General features: G+C 34.3%; 4 protein-coding genes across 4 annotated transcripts; all 4 read right to left on the reverse strand.

Annotated features, from left to right (window-relative positions):
- Positions 1-3,791: 3,791 nt before the first annotated feature.
- LOC149526686 (senescence-specific cysteine protease SAG12-like) lies at positions 3,792-4,993 on the reverse strand. The gene is made up of 2 exons (XM_089784854.1): positions 4,529-4,993; positions 3,792-4,418 (listed from the first exon to the last, which is right to left on the reverse strand). The coding sequence occupies exons 1-2, from the start codon at positions 4,959-4,961 to the stop codon at positions 3,826-3,828; spliced, it is 1,026 nt and encodes a 341-aa protein (XP_089640980.1). The 5' UTR covers positions 4,962-4,993; the 3' UTR covers positions 3,792-3,825.
- Positions 4,994-10,976: 5,983 nt separating this feature from the next.
- Positions 10,977-12,078, reverse strand: LOC110424352 (senescence-specific cysteine protease SAG12-like). Its single transcript, XM_089784859.1, is given in 4 exon segments — positions 10,977-11,563; positions 11,668-11,710; positions 11,712-11,805; positions 11,807-12,078. Coding segments are annotated over 4 exon segments (993 nt in total). The 5' UTR covers positions 12,076-12,078.
- A 2,467-nt stretch (positions 12,079-14,545) lies between these two features.
- On the reverse strand, positions 14,546-15,831 carry LOC149526687 (senescence-specific cysteine protease SAG12-like). Its single transcript, XM_089784858.1, has 2 exons — positions 15,382-15,831; positions 14,546-15,286 (listed from the first exon to the last, which is right to left on the reverse strand). The coding sequence occupies exons 1-2, from the start codon at positions 15,809-15,811 to the stop codon at positions 14,694-14,696; spliced, it is 1,023 nt and encodes a 340-aa protein (XP_089640984.1). The 5' UTR covers positions 15,812-15,831; the 3' UTR covers positions 14,546-14,693.
- Positions 15,832-17,477: 1,646 nt separating this feature from the next.
- LOC149526688 (senescence-specific cysteine protease SAG39-like) lies at positions 17,478-18,787 on the reverse strand. The gene is made up of 2 exons (XM_089784863.1): positions 18,331-18,787; positions 17,478-18,248 (listed from the first exon to the last, which is right to left on the reverse strand). Exons 1-2 carry the CDS (start codon positions 18,746-18,748, stop codon positions 17,656-17,658), a joined length of 1,011 nt encoding a protein of 336 aa, XP_089640989.1. The 5' UTR covers positions 18,749-18,787; the 3' UTR covers positions 17,478-17,655.
- Between the last annotated feature and the right edge of the window lie 1,416 nt (positions 18,788-20,203).

Genomic DNA, 20,203 nt, shown 5'->3' on the forward strand with positions numbered 1-20,203 from the left:
TCTTAATCATGTAATTAATTATAAAATAATTAATTTATTAGTTGAAGACATATAGTTAAACAAATTCATCTATTGGTATATATTTATCCCTTGAGATTATTTAGAGATAATATTTAAATTAGATCAATCAAAAAATTAGTTATTGGTCATCCAATTTATCTCTAAATAAATCAAAATAATTTAGAGATAATATTTATATTTTGACCAATCAAATATTAGTTATTGGTCATCCAATTTATCCCTAAATAAATTAAAATAATTTGGAGATAATCTTCATATTTTTGACCAATCAAAATTTAATTATTGATCATTTAATTATCTCTAATAATTATATTAATTTAGAAATAAAAATTAAATTAAATTATTTAATTTATCTCCAAATAAATTAAGATAATTTGGAGACAATACCTAACTTAGGCCAATCAAAATTCAAGGACTCAAAGTCCGGCCAATCAAAAGACTTTTAATGAATGATCATAATTTATCTCTAAATAAATTAAAATAATTTAGAGATAATTTAAAGAGATCTCATTCTAATCAAAGTCTCCCACTTAGCATTATAATTTAGAATTTTGATTGGCCGAAGTTAAGTATTGTCTCCAAATTATCTTAATTTATTTGGAGATAAATTAAGTAATCCAATTTGATTTTTATCTCTAAATTAATATAATTATTAGAGATAATTTAAATGACCAATAATTAAATTTTGATTGGTCAAAAATATGAAGATTATCTCTAAATTATTTTGATTTATTTAGAGATAAATTGAATGACCAATAACTAATATTTGATTGGTCAAAATATAAATATTATCTCTAAATTATTTTGATTTATTTAGAGATAAATTGGATGACCAATAACTAATTTTTTGATTGATCCAATTTAAATATTATCTCCAAATAATCTCAAGGGATAAATATATACTAATAGGTGAATTGGTTCAACTATATGTCTTCAATCAATAAGTTAATTATTTTATAATTAATTACATGGTTAAAATATTATTAAATCCACATGGCGGCACGTAATTGACTGATAATTTTTCTCCTTCTACAACATGAACTAGTTAAAACCTTAAGGTGTTGTTGTATTGTGATTTTTTATTTGTTTTACTTATATAGTACGTAAAACTACATAAAATATGTGTTGTAAAAAATAGGAAACAAGCCCCTCAAAATGGTTTAAGTCAAAAGTGCCTTGCAAATTGTTTGTGTTTGTGAAGATTAAGTGCGGTACTTATGGATTGTGAGAATGCATTAATTCAATTGATTTTATTCTTTAATGAGTATGCAGGTTGAATATTAAACCATGCTTGCAAATGATGGCATCTTTTACTAAGTGAATTGTTTAAACTTATCAATTATTTGATTTTATAAGTGAGATAGTTGATGGTAGACCTACCATCACACCAAGCTGTGTGATCTTTGTGAGCAAAGTAGCTCTAGCTCTGGGATGCCTGCGGGCTTATTAATTCCATACGTGACAAAGACCATGGGATTACATGCGTGAGGAGCTCTACTTATTGCTATCACCCTCGATCATGATCATGGTTACATTGATACGAGGTAATACCACAAGTTTTAATGACATGGCTGTGGCCACAGGTTAGTGTAGTTGGACATACTTATTACATGGGAGAGGGCCAGCGGGTTTAAAGATCTACTTAAGATTTGTTTCCTTTACCTATTTTAACATTGACTATGGCATCTGTTTATTTCATGGCAAGAGCTTATTGTATTTGATTTGATTAAAGTCTAAGCATGTATTTGATTATGCATTGAAACTGTTTTATGCTTGTCATGAGAAAGGAATGAAATTGTGATGTTTAGCATGCTTTCACTTGATTTGGCATATTGATATGGTTTTGATGTTTCTAAGTAATTGATTTTTTTTTCTAGTGATTTTAATCATTTAATGATTTAATACATGCAAGGTTGTCCCCTTCAAGATTATGGTTTAATTGTAGCTAGTCTTGTACCATTTTATATTCAAATGTTCCCTTCTTAATGCTTGTTTCCCACCTTACCTTGCTCACTGAGCTCGTGAGACTCATTTTATTATTTTATTTTTCTGATAATGATTGGCTTAGTGCAATTTTTGGCAAGTTTTCCTTCCACCACGGTGAAGGTAATAGCATCTCATAATACCTTTCCCTGTGTCCATACATCTCCTAAAGTTCTTTATGTTGATGTTGTGTTTAGGTTAGTTATGTACATTGAAATTATGTGAAATGTAATCTAAGTATTAAGTTTATATTTTAATGAGATGTATGGACAAAGATGTTTGTAGGTACTTGTGTTTTAATTTAGGTGTGACTATTACTTGAATATGTTTAAAATTAATTAAGCATATTATATGTTTGGAATTAATTATGCACTGTGATGTTAACGGTTAAGATAAATTTACAATACATAGAGAAGAATATAATTATACTTTGTTATCATGAGACATACCTGTTTAGGTAAACACACTTGAAGGTTTAAAACCAACAACTGAATGTTCAGTAATTGATAAGAAAGAGATTTAAATTTAAGGCTGACTTGAAACTTGATGGGTTTGCTCTCTAGATTTGAGTGCCGGTGTATTATACAGTTGGACGGTGCTACCCTTCATTGCATCAGGAAAATTACATAATTATATCTGTATTTATTTATAAAATACAAATAAGTATGAAATTGTGAATTATTGAGCATTTTCATGAATAGAGTAAAATTTTGAATTTGTATATTCTTGACTAACGATTTAGTTAATTAATGGATTGGTACCTCTTGAAGAGTTTTAATAGACTATAAACTTTCAATATTTGTGTTACTTTATGGTGTGTGTCACGTTGTGATATTAGTGTTGATGGTGCTGCCTTCATTGCGTCGTTGAATCGATAAGCCACCATGACTAACCCACTAAAGCCATGTTGTCCCCTTCGTCTGTTCATCATGTTGACTGTTGACCAACCCAATAACTGCAGTGTCTTGTATGCATGGCTGGCCCGTTGTCGAACTCTTGTTGACGAACCAAGGTGCTTGCCTACCCTTAACCCATATATCCTGATCCTCTTTCTGGCACCAACAACCACACACAAATTTAGCATCTGTTAGACATAGCCAGAGCTTTGTTTTGCATGCAAATACTTTCTTCCCCTTTTTAACGGTCCTTAGCGTCATACATTTAGTGGTAATTAACTGACTTCTTAATGAATGTCCTAAGATTTAAATAAGCCTTTCAAATTAATAAAATAGATGTTATTGGATATTTTTTACAAAAAAAGTTATTGTTATATAAACCCTTTGTATCACGCATCTATTTATGTTAATAAATTAGGTATAGCATATCATTTAAATTTGTCATATGAGCATATTTGGATCACATTTTTATGAATATTGTGAATATATTAATTTTAAGCTGTAAATCACGTATTTATACTAATACTGTATTTTTAAAAATTGTGTCAGCAAGCCACATAGTTTAATTTGTTTAATTAATAAGATTTATAGCTAATGTAATAGATATGATCTATGTAATGCAGTAGATTATCTATTTTAAGATTCGATCAGGTGAGAACAACTCAGTCAATGCCAAAATCAAAGATTATTGAAGTTTTATCACCTTCGCATTTCCTTCTACTTCGAGGCCATGGTCTTGAAACATATAATTTGGAGAAGATATATATAGACGGGCGAGTAGAATACCAATTTATTATATTGAACAGTCATACAACATTCTTAATTTCATAGCTAAGAATATATATAGGAAACAGCAAGAACAACAAGCACTTATTAACATCCGAAATTGGGAAAAGCTAGTAAGGTGCAACCTGGAACGTGCTATTCACGCAACTGGATAGGAAGCTCTCTTGGCGATGCCACAGAGACCTTTTTTAGAATGAACATCTCTCTTAATCCTCATGTAGCCATTTTCACCCCATGATTTGCCCCATGAGTTCTTGATTAGCCAGTATTTGCTGCCATCTTCACTTGTTCCGTACCCAACAATGGTAACAGCGTGGTTTAAAGACGTGCGGCATCGTCCTGTGAAAACACCTCCTGAGTAAAACTGAAACGCAGTTCCACTTCCATCGAGGGCTACCGAGACAGGTTGCTGGCTTGCAGCCTTTAGTAGTGCTTCTTCCTTGTTGTGAGGTACATCTTCATAGCCTATGATCTGCACGGCTTTGATAGCTGCTTTCCGAGGGCTGCAAGTTCCGTCTTTTTTCTTGTATGGGTATCTTGTTTCCTCGGCGAGACCTTGGTTTTTCACAATGTATTCAAAAGCATCATCCATCCAACCACCTTTGCAGCCATGACTTCCTTTCGTTCTGATGCAGTCCACCAGTTGCTGCTCAGAGAGTGAGAACAACCGACCAGTTTTAATCTTTGCGATACCTTCCACAGCTGCAACGGTTGAGAATGCCCAGCAACTTCCTGGATAATAAACAAGTAAAAATAAGTTAGAACAGATATGCAATTAACGTGCAAAAACTAATTATTTTAACAGCTTGTAGAGTTTTGGACGTGATGGTTTGATTCCTTACCACAACGACCTTGGTTCTTAATTTGGGTGACAGCCTCTTTGTTCCTCCAATCAATGCTAGGTGGGACATTGGTCAGGTTTTCATATTTAAATCTTTTAGTTTTGGATGAAACTGTGATAGGAATCATCTTGTAGCCAGCATAGTATGATAGGAATTCTTCGTTCGTTAAGTCTGCAAATTCATTGATGCTTAACTTATAAGGTTGATTCCCTATGTTGTTGAAGTTTTCTATATATTCCAGGTTGTTTTTGAAAACCTCAAAACGCATATTCTCCTCTTCCTTCATCTCATAGGTGCGTCCATGCTGAGCCATCCATTGCTTGTATTTTTCAGCAACGACTGTTTCACTCAATGTGCGGGACATGGCAGATGCCAGAGCCCCGGAAACAATCAAAATGAAAACGAGAAACTTATTTTTGAGTGCCATAGCCATTGCTCAGAGTTTTGCCAATGAGTATAGGTATTTTTAAGTGGCTCTGAAGAAGTGAAGAAGCAAAGCATACGAGCTATTCTATTTATAGATGATATCCGGTAGCTAGGCCCTTTAGATAAAATTTCCTTTTTCTATCATAAATTTAAAAGTAAAATACGCATAACTCTTCAACACTTAATCATAATTTCATGTAAGTCTATTAATTTTTAAAATAAACACTTTATCTTGAAACACTATCTTTGTTGGACACATAAGTCTAATTGTTAATCAATTCCGCTAATTTGATGATATGTTAATAATAAAAAGATAATTTTACTCTTCATTAATTTTAAAAATTACAAAATTATAATTTTTCAAAAAAAAATAAACCTATCTTACCTCCATCAACCTGCCACTCTTGACCAAATGGATGCTCTCCCGAGATCACCAATCTGGTGCTCCCAATAAACATTGATTTACCTTTCATTAATTTTAAAAAATATAAAATTATAATTTTTCAAAAAAAAAAAAACCTGCCTTACCTCTGTCGATTGACCACTCCCGACCAAATGAGTGCTCTCCAGGAAGCATTCTAGTGCTCCTCGGGAGCGCCCATCAGGGTACTCCCAAGGAGCACTAATCTGGTGATCGACCGAGGTAAGTAAATATTGCCGATCAACCAAAAAGAAAGAAAAATGTAAAAACCGAAAAATGATATTTTAGATATTTTATATTTAAATGTTAATGGTGTTTATATGTTTGAGGTTAAGTGTTCATTTTGAAAATTAATGAATTCATATAAAATTATAATTAGAAGTTAAGAAGTTTTGTGTAATATACTTTAAATTTAAATTTAATGATGATTAAAGCAATAGTGTGATTTGAATTCCCCAGTGCAGGTACGAAGTTGACGAGTACATCAAAACCTGGCCCGCAATGCACGAAACCAAATTTGACTGCTTTATTTCTTCGTCTTGTCTTTCATACGTTATCTTGGGATTTGTTTGGAATATATGGGTGGAATGTCATAACAAAATTAGAACCTTTTTTCTGTCCATTCACAAGAAAAGGATAACAAGGGGATGAGTCGTAAAAATGGTTCTTTTTTCTGTTTTTTCAAAGGCATGTCTGATCTATGGAACAGAATAAAGTGTAGAAATGGAATAATTAGTATTACATATTTTGACTTATTTAAATGAAGTATATTAAGAATGATAGTTTACCTATTTGGTCATTAGTTCAAAGAATATATAGGAATTAAATGTAAGGCACTAATTTAATCGATTAAAAAATTATATAGGTATAATATCTAAAACAGTTTTTAAATTATTTTAAAAAATTCAAATAAGAATTTTTTATTAAGTTTAATCAAGCTTTTTTATTTTTATTTTTAATCATATAAACATACTTATGTTATTAATTAAAATACCACTTATTAATTTAATTTTGAAAATAGCCAAATTGATTGATTTCGATTCCTGTATATAGTTCACACCAAGGTGGAGTGTTGTCCCTCTTGATGTGCTTACCGTATCCCTACTTTAGTTGGGTTTTTTTTTTTTGTAATGATCCTATTTAGTAATTAAATCTCAATTTTGTCTTATAAAAATATATTATTTGTTATTTTTATGTTATATGATATGTTGAAATGATATAATAAACAAAAACATAACATATTGATGTGATACGATTACATAATCTTTTTTACTTTCCAAACTAGTGATACGAAGATATAAAATAATAAAAGATATTTTAATTAATGATAGTGAGTTAACCGTTAATTATAAAAATTTATTTGATCAAAAATAAAAATATATAAATTTAATTAAACGTAACAAAAAATAAAATTTTATTTAATTTTTTTTAAAGTATTATATAGGAAACCTCGTCTAGAATTTGTTGACTACTAAATGGTACTTTTGCTTCTATGCTATTTTGACGATTAGTGCTAACAAAATGTCAATATATATAGGAAATTTTGGAACCTAAAGAGAGTAGATAATGTATCAAAATCAGATCCTTGAAGACAAATTTGACCATAAGTTATCATCTAGAAGTTCAAAAGTTGTTTACATGACTCCATTACACCTTTGAACGTCAAACATTTTGACAGTATTACAACCATTGGTCGCCAGTAATCCCCTAAAGGATATGATAGGATGTTTCAGATTTTCAATCCCTCACCATGCATGGACCCATTGTCCTTTTATATCCATTAGAAGCTGAAAGACTGCAGTAATGTAAAAAAAAGTTGAGCTTATAATTAATTTGTAACATAAGATTTTCATTTTTTGGCCCAGTATTACTCAAATACTATATTGGGGCTTATTAATTTCTCATAACGTTTTGCCAATATTATGCAGGGATGATTACTTTTACTAGGCAAGCTGGCTGGGTTTCCTACTCGTACTAACTTTTGTTGATAGCAATGATATTGGTATTTGAGATACCTGTAGGTTTACTGCTCACAACTGTAAATGAGTAAGGTTTAGGCTTTGGTCGTACGAGGCAGGGGAATGTTTGCTGGTGGTTTTTTATAATCAGTATGTGAAAAGATGGATAGGTCTGATCTTTATCAGGCCTGGGATTTCTTATGGTTGTACAAAGGAATTCCCTTCCTTGTTATGAATGAAATATAACTTTCAAAAAACAAAGGTCGCACCCAACTTTGGGTGTTGTGGAGTTCCTCCAAACCTGTTGACATATACCTGAATGAACAACTCATCTAAGTGGGCAAAAAGGGGTTGGTTTAAAAGATGGGTGTGGTCTTCCTCAACTTAATTTGGGGATTCATAGAACTTTAGAAATTAGATGACATTTACTTCATAATTTATATCTGCTGGTCAAGCATGAAATAATAAAAAAGAAGGAGCACTTACATATGGTAAGAAGCAACAATTTATTGAATGAGCAATACAACTTAAAACGGTTCAATGAGCATTAACTAATAATAATGTGCATCAAACTCCAGAGCTAAGCAGAGATAGAAATTAAGGAACAGACAGGTTGAAGCTGAAGAGTTTGAACAAACTCTAAAAGCCAATCAGACAAAATAAGTTATAGAGCCTGATGGGACCACTATGCCCTTCCTTTTCATTTACTGTTGGCTCTATCTTTCGTGACTTTGACTGGGGATATTCTAGCCTGCAAGTGTACAGATGATGCTGTCGCGTTGCTTTCTTTCACGTGGCATTCTGTCTCCTGTTATGTTCTGTTCCGCTTCTTCCACACACACACATAGATAATCCGAGGGCCGTGGTAGAGACATGGATAGTGAGCTGATGAGGAGGCTGTCATCACATCACCATATTAATTAGTAAGAAGTACATAATGGAAACACGTGTTTGCGTTTAGTATACATGTTTAAAGCGACCTTTCCAGTTTAAAACAATAAGAAAAGTCTCTTTTTCCTTATCCTAATTGATTAAAGTGAAAATCACTTCCAGTCTTCCGCCAGTTGGTTTAGGTTTTTCATGAATCTTGCTGTTATATACAGAACAGGTATTCCCCCCTTGAGTATCCTCTCTATCCTGATTTTATCATACATATGTAAAGGTAGGATTTCTTTCCTGATTCGTTAGTGCTCAGCGTATACGTTTGGTTTCTTCCTCTTGTAGAGTTATTAACGAATTCCAGGTTGCCCTAGAATATCTGAAAACGCTGCCCTCTACCGATTGCCTTCTTTTCGTAGCTGCGTCCAGTCATTTTTCTCATTACTGAGTATGATAGCTTCAATCAATAAGCGGGACAAGGCAGAATAATCAAAATGGAGAATGAGGAATTGATCAAAAGACTAATTGAGATTTGACCTTTGTTTTGTCAGGTATGAAGTTCCTTAATTTATGTGGCCAGAGGTTAATCTGCAATCAATTTCAAGGAGTTTTGGTCGCTAGGGACGTAGCTGGTAGTATATATTTCAATTTCGGGCCCCTAATTCAAATCTGGCTGCAATTATTATCTTGTATAGCATGATGAATACGAGTCCCGCAACCTCTGAACAACTGTATGCTTTGGAATATGCCTTTCGTCACTCTAGTTTCCAAGCAAATTCAACTATAACTATATATATGATTGTCAAGGGTCTCTAGAAAAATTAATGAAATACAAACAATTAAACGCAAGCAATAATTCAATGAAAAGGAACAGCATCTGCTCATCTCATGCACCTTAGATAATGATAATAGTGCTATAAATCATTTTTAAGAAGAGATTCCACATGTGTCTATCCTTTGCCCCATCAGAGACGCGAATCATGTACTTGCTAGCTGACATCTCGCTAGTTTTGAACTTGGCATCATGTATTGCCATTCATGGCTTTGCTTCCTAATGAAAGCTGTTACCCTCGTACAGTTTCGATTCTGGGTAGTGATTCTTCTGTATGTGCTTGTCCTTTTTTTCTACCAGCAGTTACTATAACATAAACAATCAAAACTTTCTTAGAGGTGATGGTTTGTTTAATTTGAGCAGCTGTTGGGCAATAAATATCAAAATTTTAGGAATCTTGGAAGTCGGAACCTAGTGAATGTATCAAAATCAGGTTCCTAGAAGACAAATTTGACCATTAACTATCATAAAACAAGTTCATTTCGGACTGAATCGCAACACTGAATGTATCAAAATATCTGTATTCGTCCTCAGCTGGACAATGACAGGATACACATCCAGCCGTCTTTCATTTTTTCCCCGAGAAGAAGAGAAAAAGGATACAATGACTCCTTTAACTTTAGGACCCTGAATTTTTTCGGCTTATGCATCCTTATACCATCTACGCAGTTGATTGAAATAACTTGAATATATAAAGTCCATTGAAATTTTATCTACGTTTATAAAGTTTTAAGTTTGGTTTAATTTTTTTTAGTTTAAAAACTATTAGGAAGTTTTTATGAAAAATAATAACTTTTAAAATTAAGTTAAACTTTTGATAAAATAAATTATATAAGTTCTAATTTTGATTAAAATTATTATAAAAGGTATTCATGCCATCTTCAATCACTTAACAAATTAAAGCAAAAAAAAAAATCTATTTCGAATTTATATATGATTTCAGATATTAAAATAAAAAAAATTCATAAAAAAGAAAATATTTTTAAACTTGTATAGTAGTAATAATATTAGATTTTTTTGATGAAGAGAGAAAGCCTTTAAATACTACCTAAATATAGTTTTGAATTTTAGACCTTCTTTTCTCTTAATCTTTGTAAAAAAAAAATCTTAGATTTTACTTTTCTGTTGTTAGGTCTTCTGTTTTTTTCGTTTTTAGTAGTCTTTGTAGAAAGGTAAAGGAGAAGGAGATCATGATTTTGCATTGAAAAAGAGTAATTTGTAAAAAAAAAAAAAGAGAAAAAAATTAATTGAGAGAGGGGTATTTCTTAAAATAATAACATTTTTAAAAGAAGGAAACAGAAAACTCATCTCTGAAGCTTTTTTTTTAAACTTTGTTTTTTAAAAAATTACTTTTGTTAAAATTTTTTGAGAGTGAAGATTTTTTGAGAAAAAATAATTCTTTTAATAAGCTGACGTACTTTTAAAAAAAAAGAGAAGAGAAAACTTTTTTTAAGTTTTTTTTTTAGATTTTATTTTTTAAAAAAATTATTTTTTAAGAGCTTTTTACAAAATTATATTTGATTTAATTTCTACTTTCAAGTAATAAATAAGCTAAATATAAACTAAGCCAAACCCGTACTAAGCCTTTTTATGACCTTCCAAAAGGACTTTGCAAAAACTTATTAGCATTAACTAGAACTTAAGTTTAAACTTTGTACAAAAAGATATGGATATGCCTATTAGCGTTACAGCCTCTTGGTCTGAGATTTGACCTGATTTTAGCTTAGAACTGGGCTTATAAATGAGTCGGATAGATTGAATTTGTTATTCACTTTTCTAAATTAAAAAAAGAAAACATTCTATTTTGATGCTACTGCAAATAAAAAAAAATTAAAAGAACCACAGAGTTGAAGGGCAATAAATTATTATAATGAGCTGAAACGTTTATATTTAATAATTGAGAAGAAATCAGTGCCTCCGGGGTCTAGCTACTCATGCAATTGGATAGGAAGCCTTTGTGGCAAGACCACAAAGCCCTTCCGGAGCATCGACATCTCTCTTGATTCTCATGTACCCACCTTCACCCCGCTTCTCATCCCATGAGTTCTTGATTAACCAATACTTGGCACCATCCTCACTTGTCCCATACCCTACTATAGTCACAGCCTGATTCACTTTAGTCCCACATTCTCCATCAAACACACCTTTTGAGTAAAACCGAAAGGCGGGACCAGCAGCATCAAGAGCAACTGACACAGGCTGGTTACTCGCAGCTTTCAGAAATGCTTCCTCATTGTTTGCAGGTACATCTTTGTAGCCAGGGATACGGGCGGCTGGGACAGATGCCTGATTAAGGTCACAAGTTCTGTTGGCTGCCTTATAAGGGTATGTTGTGTCCCTGGCGATGCCCTGGTTTTGTACAATGTATTCAAATGCATTGTCCAGCCAACCACCATGGCATCCGTCATTGCTAGTGGCGCAGTCCACCAACTGTTGTTCAGACAATGAGACCAAGTTACCGGTCTTGATTTGGATGATCCCTTCTACAGCAGCAACAGAAGAAAATGCCCAGCAACTTTCTGAAGTTCAACAAGCCAGTTCAAAAAGATAGAAAAGCTGTCAATAGGAAAACAAAAGAGAAAGAGAAACAAATTGGGAAGTTCGGATTCTATGGTTTTCTTACCAGATTGACCCTGGTATTTAACACGGGTGACAGCCCCCTTTTTTGGTCCAGTCCATGTTAGTTGGGACTTCTGTCAGGTTCTCATACCTGAAAGTCCTGGACACTGAAGTCTTGGATGACCCGGGGGCGGGGACAACATATACCGGTATATGAAGCCAGAAATTCTTCGTGGGTTAAATCTGCAAACTCATTGGGCCTCAATTCATAAGTCTGGTTTCGCATTTTTTTGAAATTTTCTATGTATTCAAGGTTGTCCTTGAATATTTTAAAACGCCTCTCTTTCTCCGCTTGGTTCTCGTAAGTGCGTCTGTGATGAGTCATCCATCGCCTGTGTTTCTTAGCAATAACTGCTTCATCCAGTGTGCTACACATGGCTTGTGATGCCCAAGTCCCTGAAATAATCAACATTGCAATCAAAATATTTCTTTTGCATGTTAAAACGATCGCGTTAACATATTGCGATAGGTCTATGAGAAAAATATGCTAGGTCACTAGGTACATATATTTATAGCAGAGGAGAGCATGAAAGGCACTAATGTCCTTTTGTGACAAGGAAATTGCTGATGATGGTGACAGCCCACTTGGCCTTTCCATTTGAAGTTGTGAGACCCTCAGTCCTTTTTTTTCCCCTTTCATGGGAGACACGAATGGTGTTTGCTGCTTATCACAATCATGAAATTCCATATCTTCAAAGCCAATTTGAGTGCCACAACTATCCCATATCTGCTTAGATACTGCTTACTTGTACCTTTAACTATCAAATTTGAGATCATCTTGCTGAAAAATGATGTTGTCTGCCTTCTCAGAGTTCACACCCCTGGAAAAATCACAAGCACTAGGAGCAAAATATTTTGTTGCATATGGAGAGTCCTTGGAGTTTAATATATGTACAACAGAAAATTATTTTCTGTTATCTTATAAACCTCACTTTCAGTTTGAGTTTAACTTTCACAGTCATAAAGATCTAAATGAAGGGGATAAAAATAAAGTAAGACACATTGCACCACTTGAATCCTACTTAAAGCTATATTATTTTGGTCCAATAACATTAAATCAAAGTGTATAATGAAATACACACGATGCTGATGCTATCGGACAGGAATATAGTAAATAAGAAAGTCAAAAAGTGTCCAGACTAGGCTGGAGCACACGAGTATTTTCAACACAACATATTTTGGTTAAAATAGGCCAAAGCAAGTTGATGGCTGCTATTATGCTCTTTTTGACTTGTTGGATTCTCTTCTGCAACTTATGCCTTATCTTGGCTTATCATCTTTGATGGTAAATGGCCAATTGCGGCGGTGGAATCCGAACTTCAAAGTGGGTCCGAAATGCAATGTTTGTCCTGAGACATTTGAGGTGAAAGCTTGTTTCATTTGGGGCTAGAATAAACTTTCAGCATGACAACCATCCTGCCCAGCACGAAAATATGATCCAAAGGTATATCTCAAATATGAGATTATTCGAAAACCTATATTAGCCCACCGCGTGTTAGAGAATAAGATTGAAAATGCACAAAATTATAATATATTCTAAGAATATAATAAAATTCAAAGATTGATTGTTACGAAATCAATTTTTTAAACACTTATTGATGTATGGCAAGATTATAAAATTTTTATTTTTATTTTTAATAAAACAATGTAGAAGTAATTTGAGAAATATTTGAAACATAGAAGAGGGGTTGATCACAGATTGATTTTTGTTTTAATGACCTAAAGGAGTCTCTATTTAAAGATATTTAAATGACTGTTTGTATATATATAATTATCTGTTTGTACGGACAAATTTATTGACAATTAACAATTAATTAATATCCATTTAATTAAAAAACTAAACTTTAAATTTAAAATAATTATTATTTAAGTTCTAAATGTCAAGTTTAATTAAATTTGAAGAACTATTCAACACTAGAAAAGACTAACCATAATCTAATTTGCACTTTACCCAGGTTAGCCCAATTACTAAAGACTTGAACTCTTCTTTACTTAAAAAGAACACTCTTTTATTTCCTTATTTCAAATAATATCTCACACTTATTATTATTAAATATATCCAATTATGTGGGGAAGCACAATTTAGCATATATCTTTAATAGTAACCCAACGCCAAGCAAGCCATAAGGTGAGAAATATTGATACGCAATACTAATCAAATGATACCTTCCATCCAAACATGGGTAAAAGAAAATTAAGAAAAAGTTGAAGAGAAATTAATTTGAAAAAGTTCATCTTAATATATCGTGGTCTTATTTTAAAGATTATATCTATTCGTAGTCCTTACATTATCATTCACCATACGACTAATTATTTTCACTTTAATTAAATAGAATTAATTACAAGATTGAAAGGACATCATGACACGTTAACCACCAAGAGACGAGTTGCAAAATTCGACTACCAAAATCAAGATTATTGGAGCCTTGTTGAGTACGTGACTTACTGGAAAGTAGTGGCCGGTGGACTAGCAAAGGAAGGTGACTTACTGGAAATAGCACAGGGGAGCCATAAGGTGTTGGGTTGCGATTCTGATATGTTGTCAGCTGTGCTTGAAGAGGTGGTAAAGCAGTGATGTACTAGAACTGTGATACCTTAAGTTATTGTATGTCCTTATCATTTTGTGAGTTGTCCTAGGATATTTTTTGGTGGTCTTAGCTAATGGCTTTGATAACCATTTAAGTCTGTTTATTTGGGTTTGGGTAGGCCTCGCATGGAAGGGATAGGGAAGGTCTTCTTCGGTATCATTTCTACCCATTAATAGAGAAATCTGTCTCTGAAAAAAAAGAAAAAAAAAAGAGTACATGACTAACTGCTCAAAGCCAGGATCGTAAAACATATAGATTATCTTATTACTTATAATATTATATGGGATTCAATACATTAAGGAGAAGCCCAATTTTGTATAGTTAACCTGACAGCTTTATGTAAACAGCCATAGGACACGATCATATCACGGCAAAGAACACTTGAGACCAATCAAGAGCGAGTATTTAACTTATGAGGGCACCCGAGGGTCGACGTGCCTACTCATGCCACTGGATAGGAAGGCTTTCTAGCAATGCCGCAGAGGCCCTTAGACGAATGAATATCTCTCTGAATCCTCATATAGCCACTTTCACCCCAAGATTTGCCCCAGGAGTTCTTGATTAACCAGTATTTGACACCATCCTCACTTGTTCCATACCCAACAATGGTAACAGCATGATTTAAAGAGGTCCCGCAATGTCCTGTGAATACCCCTTCCGAATAAAACTGAAAGTTACGTCCACCACCATTAAGCGATACTGAGACAGGTTGTTGGCTTGCAGCCTTTAGAAGTGCTTCTTCATTTTTGGGAGGTACATCTTCATAGCCTTTTATCTTCACAATTCTAATAGCAGCTTTCCGGGGGCTGCAATTTCCATCATTATTCGTGTATGGGTATGTTGTTTCGCTGGCTAGACCTTGGTTTTTTACAATGTATGCAAACGCATCATCCATCCAACCACCGCTGCAACCATCAGTACCTTCGGTTTTGACGCAGTCCACTAGCTGTTGCGCAGAGAGTGAGATTAACTGACCGGTTTTGATCTTGGTGATCCCTTCCACAGCTGTAATGGTTGAGAATGCCCAGCAACTTTCTGCATACACAAGTGAAAATAAGTTAGAAACAAAGAATTATTTAGCAATTAATTTTACACTTGAAGACTGTTGGACTTAAGTGTGGTTTTCTTACTACAAGAACGTTGGTCCTTAATATGGGTGACTGCCCCTTTCTTCCTCCAGTCAATGCTAGCGGGGACATCGGTCAGGTTTTCATATTTGACCCTTGTGGATTTGGGTGGAACTCTGCCAGTTAATATCTTGTATCCAGCATAGGAAGCTCGGAATTCTTCATTAGTTAGGTCTGCAAATTGATTGATGCTCAACTTGTAAGTTTGATTCCCCATGTTGAATTTTTCTATGAATTCCAGGTTGTCTTTGAATATCTCGAAACGCCAATTCTCCTCTTCTTTCTTCTCATAGGTGCGTCCATGTCGAGTCATCCATTGCTGATATTTCTCGAAAAGAACAGTTTCATCCAATCTGCGGGGCATGGCAGATGCCAAAGTCCCCAATAGAATCACCATGGCAATAAGGAATTTTTCTTTTAGTGGAAAAGCCATTGTATTTCTGTTTTAGTGGCTTCAACTACTTGGAAAGTGAGTGAAGAAGTAATCCCACAAACTCGGTATTTATAGGTGATCCAATAGTTCCTTCAATAGAATTCATTTTTTCAACATATAACTCTACTGTGGCGCTGATGCATAAAATGCAGGCCCTCAAGCCAAGTTTGACTGCAATCGTCATGCGGTTGTTTTCTGTGGAATAATTTAATAATCAAACAACTCCAAAGTCAATTGTGGAAGGGGGTAGATCAAGACATATATCATTCTTTAAGAATAGAATTGACTGGATTGCCTTTAGCTGAATTACTGTGCTATCAAAATTTTGATTTAAGAATATAAGAGTCATGGTGTACATCAAAACCTCCTGGCAAAATTTGACAGTAATACACCATTTTTATTACAGACTAATTATCTGATTAGAAAAACCCTTCAGGATGATGCAGGATTTCACCTTGTACTGAATCCCCTTCCGACGGACTTCATTTCTAATTAGTTTTAATATCCTAGTTTGATGGTGGGGTTTGCTCAACTTTCGGGGTGCTTAAAGATGTAATACTACTACTAAGTTTATCCACTAAGCAAGCATGGCATAATAATAAACAAGTTAAGCAAAACCTATAGCACGAATGATGATACAGCACTAACATACTTCCCTGAGGCTAATGGGGGATAAGATAATGCGCTTACGACATTTGGGGATGAAAGATTACCGTCAGCAAAGAACTCTCTGTACATGGCAGTTACTTTCCCAGGAACTATCTCTCTGTACAATTGTCATTTGTTACAATGCATGCCTATTTCTACCCCCCAAAAAAGGGGATAATAAGCTGTACAGCTAAGACTGTTCAATTAGCATTAAATCGTCGACAAGCACTAAAGTTAGCTACTAATAATTCTTGATCAGCCAATCAAATGTTAAAATTAAGGAGATGAGTCAGCAGAGTTGAAGCAATGAACAGATTGGTAGGGTTGATAATCAAAGCCAATTAGACACGACCAAGTAACAAGCAAAAGAAAGTAGACATGTTCCCTTTTTGTTTGTGCTGTCTTAATCTGTGTCTATAAACACAGCACTCGAACATTTGAATAGGAAAAAAGGCATCGAAACTTAACTCTGGTGCTTTAGATAGTGAGGTTGGGAGAAATCTCTATCTTCAAATTCTATAAATTAAATCTATAACAGATGACGAAAACGTTTTCTTCTAGAAGGTATAAATAAATGTTAATGTAAACACGTGAGGCATTTCGGACACATTTTCTGCTCTCCCTTTGGGAACGGGTAGGCCTTAGGCAGGTGCATTGGCCACGCAATGAAGGAGATATATATATATATATATATATGATTTGAACAAGAAGCATTGAGAATACTAAATGGCACATTGGTCAAATAGAAAGGGCCATGAAAACAAGGAAATTTGATTTTAAATTTTTGATAAAAATAAAAGTTTATATGGTGTCTCCCTCTATCAGAGAACGTTTTAAAAGTAGCATAAGAAACTCAAGCATACTTTGAAAAGGAAAAAATGCAAGTCTTGCTACTGAATTCTAGGCATTTGTGTACAAATACGAAAGCCAGGGGCCATTGGCTTGGAATTGTACACGATATGGTTTGTGTCAAGAACTTAAGTTGACGAGAATCAACAATAAGCACTGTATCATTCAATAACACTTGTCGATTTATTTTATGATGATGCTTAGATGTTTATGCATCAATCTACTACACTGACAAAACTCAAATCAAACATCACTTGGAACAACTTTCAACTATTGGAAAGGAGAAACACAGTCATTCTGGACGTGAGAAATGTCCAGCATCGAAATGTATATAGGAACTTAATTAATTAGATAGTTGGATAGGAAGCTTTCTTGGCAAGGCCGCATAGACCTTCTGGGGTGTCAACATCCCTCTGAATCCTCATGTAGCCATTCTCACCCCAGCTCTGGCCCCATGAATTCTTGATCAGCCAGTACTTTGTACCGTCTTCGCTAGTCCCATATCCAATAATTGTGACAGCATGAGTGAGAGCAGTATCGCAATCTCCACTAAAAATTCCACCCGAGTAAAATTTAAAGTCTCTTCCACTCCCGTCAATGGCAACCGAGACAGGTTGGTTCGCTACAGCCTTGAGTAATGCCTCCTCATCATTGGAAGGTACCCGCTCATAGTCACTGATATCAGCAACTTGGGCTGTCGCCTTCTCTATGGCACAGGTTCCTTGCATTTCCTCATATGGGTAGTTTTCCTCTGTGGTTAGGCCCTGGTTTTCCATAATGTATTGGAAGGCATTTGTCATCCAACCACCATCGCAACCCTGGTTGCCGCCGTTTGTGCTGCAGTCCAATAGTTGTTGCTCGGACATTGAGATCAACTTGCCGGTTTTAATCTGGGTTATCCCTTCCATGGCAGCTACCGCTGAAAATGCCCAGCAACATCCTACAAAATAACTCTTGTTAGAAAGGTAATAACTCAAACTTTTGGAGATAGAGAGCTGAGAGGATATGCTCTTAAGTCTTACCACATCTTCTCTGGTCTTTAACAGGGGTGACAGCACCTTGCTGCCTCCAATCCAAGCTTGTTGGAACTTCTGTCATGGTTGCATACCTAAATGATGCTGTTATGGTTGTTGTTGGGTTGTCTAGCATCTTGTAGCCAGTACGAGCCGCTAAGAATTCATCATGGGTCAAGTCTGCGAACTCATTAATGCCTAACTTATAAGTCCTATTCCCTGCACTGTTGAAGTTATCGATATATTTCAAGTTGTCCTTGAATATCATAAAACGCCTGTCCTTCTCTGATTGGCTCTCGTAAACTCGACTATAACGTGCCATCCATTGCTCATGTTTGTTAGCAATGGCAGCTTCATGCAATGTCCGGGACATGGCCTGAGATGCCAATGTCCCAAAAATGAAAAACAAGACAAGGCTTAAAGTCATCGTATACAAAGTGGGGATGGCAGCAGATGAGTAGAAGGATTTTTACTAATTGTGTTTGTGAAGAAAATAAGCACCCAACGTTAGGTATTTATAGTACTTTACAGGAGGCACTTATGATCTAATAATTGGTCCATACAGAAAATTCATCAATCTTCTGCTTGCCAAGCAAGGTTTATTAAAGTGTGAAACCTGGAAATTTTTTGGGGTCCCGGCCAGCCACTATAAGTGTTGAGGACGTTATACATGTCATCTACTTCACATCAGCAAAAATGATGCCATCATGATCATAGAAGGAGTTCCGCAGCAAATTAATGAGACATTTCCCAGAGTTGTCAAGGGAGAACCTTGATGACTTGCGGCTCTTGTGTTCATATCTATGTAAAATTCACTTTTGGCCCTTATACATGCCATCTACGTACTTCACGTTGGTGAAGAGTGCCATCATGATCATAGAAGGAGTTCCCAGCAAATGAGACATTTGCCAGAGCTTTCAAGGGAGAATCTTGATGACTTGTGCCTCGTGTTCATATATATTCACTTTTGGCGCTAACTGTTCTTTGTCTTTCTGGTTACGTGGCTGCCGTAATGCGAAGTTTCTTTAGGAAGATATAAATTTAATAGGCATATCGGTAGAAAAAGTTTTTAAATTATTTTTAAAAATTCAAATAATTTTTTATTTTTCTATTTACTTTCAATTAAGTCTAATATACTTTTATTTTTATTTTAGATCAATTAAGCTTTTATAACTAATGAGTGACTGATTGTCATTAATTAAAATATCCCTAATCATTTTATATCAACATGATATTTATATGAATGATGAAAAATAACAAAAAAAATCATATCACATTATCACGTCATCATGTTATATTAACATATGCTGTCTGATATCTCAACTAAATCGATCATTAAGTAAACGAGTTTATTTAATTCAAAATAAAAATATAAAAAATTATTCAATTTAAAATAAAAATATAAAATTGATTGAATGTAATAAAAAAATAATAAATTTAATTAATTTTTTTTGAATAATTTAAAATTCTTTTTAAATATTACACCAATTTAATAATATTGATAATTATAAGAGTCCCACTTCTTTAAATTAAAACATACAGTTTCTAATCTGACTCCGAACTGCACATCAAATCAAATTAAAGAGAATTGGACAAGCTTTATACGTAACAATTTTCCTGAAGCATGGTGCGGATGTCAATCAGCTCGGGACCAGTTTAAGCATGAAAAGATGAAAAAAAGGGTAAAAGCTTTGACAAATGTTGAAAAGTTTTGTCCAGACCGTGGCCATAGTTAGGGGAAGAAATTGCGGGAATCCAATCAAGCGTGGAGCACAGCGGGCCATTGTTAGTATCGCAAAAAAGCATTGTGAACTACTTTTTCACTTGCATGGATTCCATGCATGGTCTACTTTAAACACTGGCAATGGATGCCGTGCTGATC

The sequence above is a fragment of the Theobroma umbraticum genome, unplaced genomic scaffold, assembly GCF_002168275.2.
Source record: "Theobroma umbraticum cultivar Fairchild unplaced genomic scaffold, ASM216827v3 scaffold_204.0, whole genome shotgun sequence".
Lineage (NCBI taxonomy): Eukaryota > Viridiplantae > Streptophyta > Magnoliopsida > Malvales > Malvaceae > Theobroma > Theobroma umbraticum.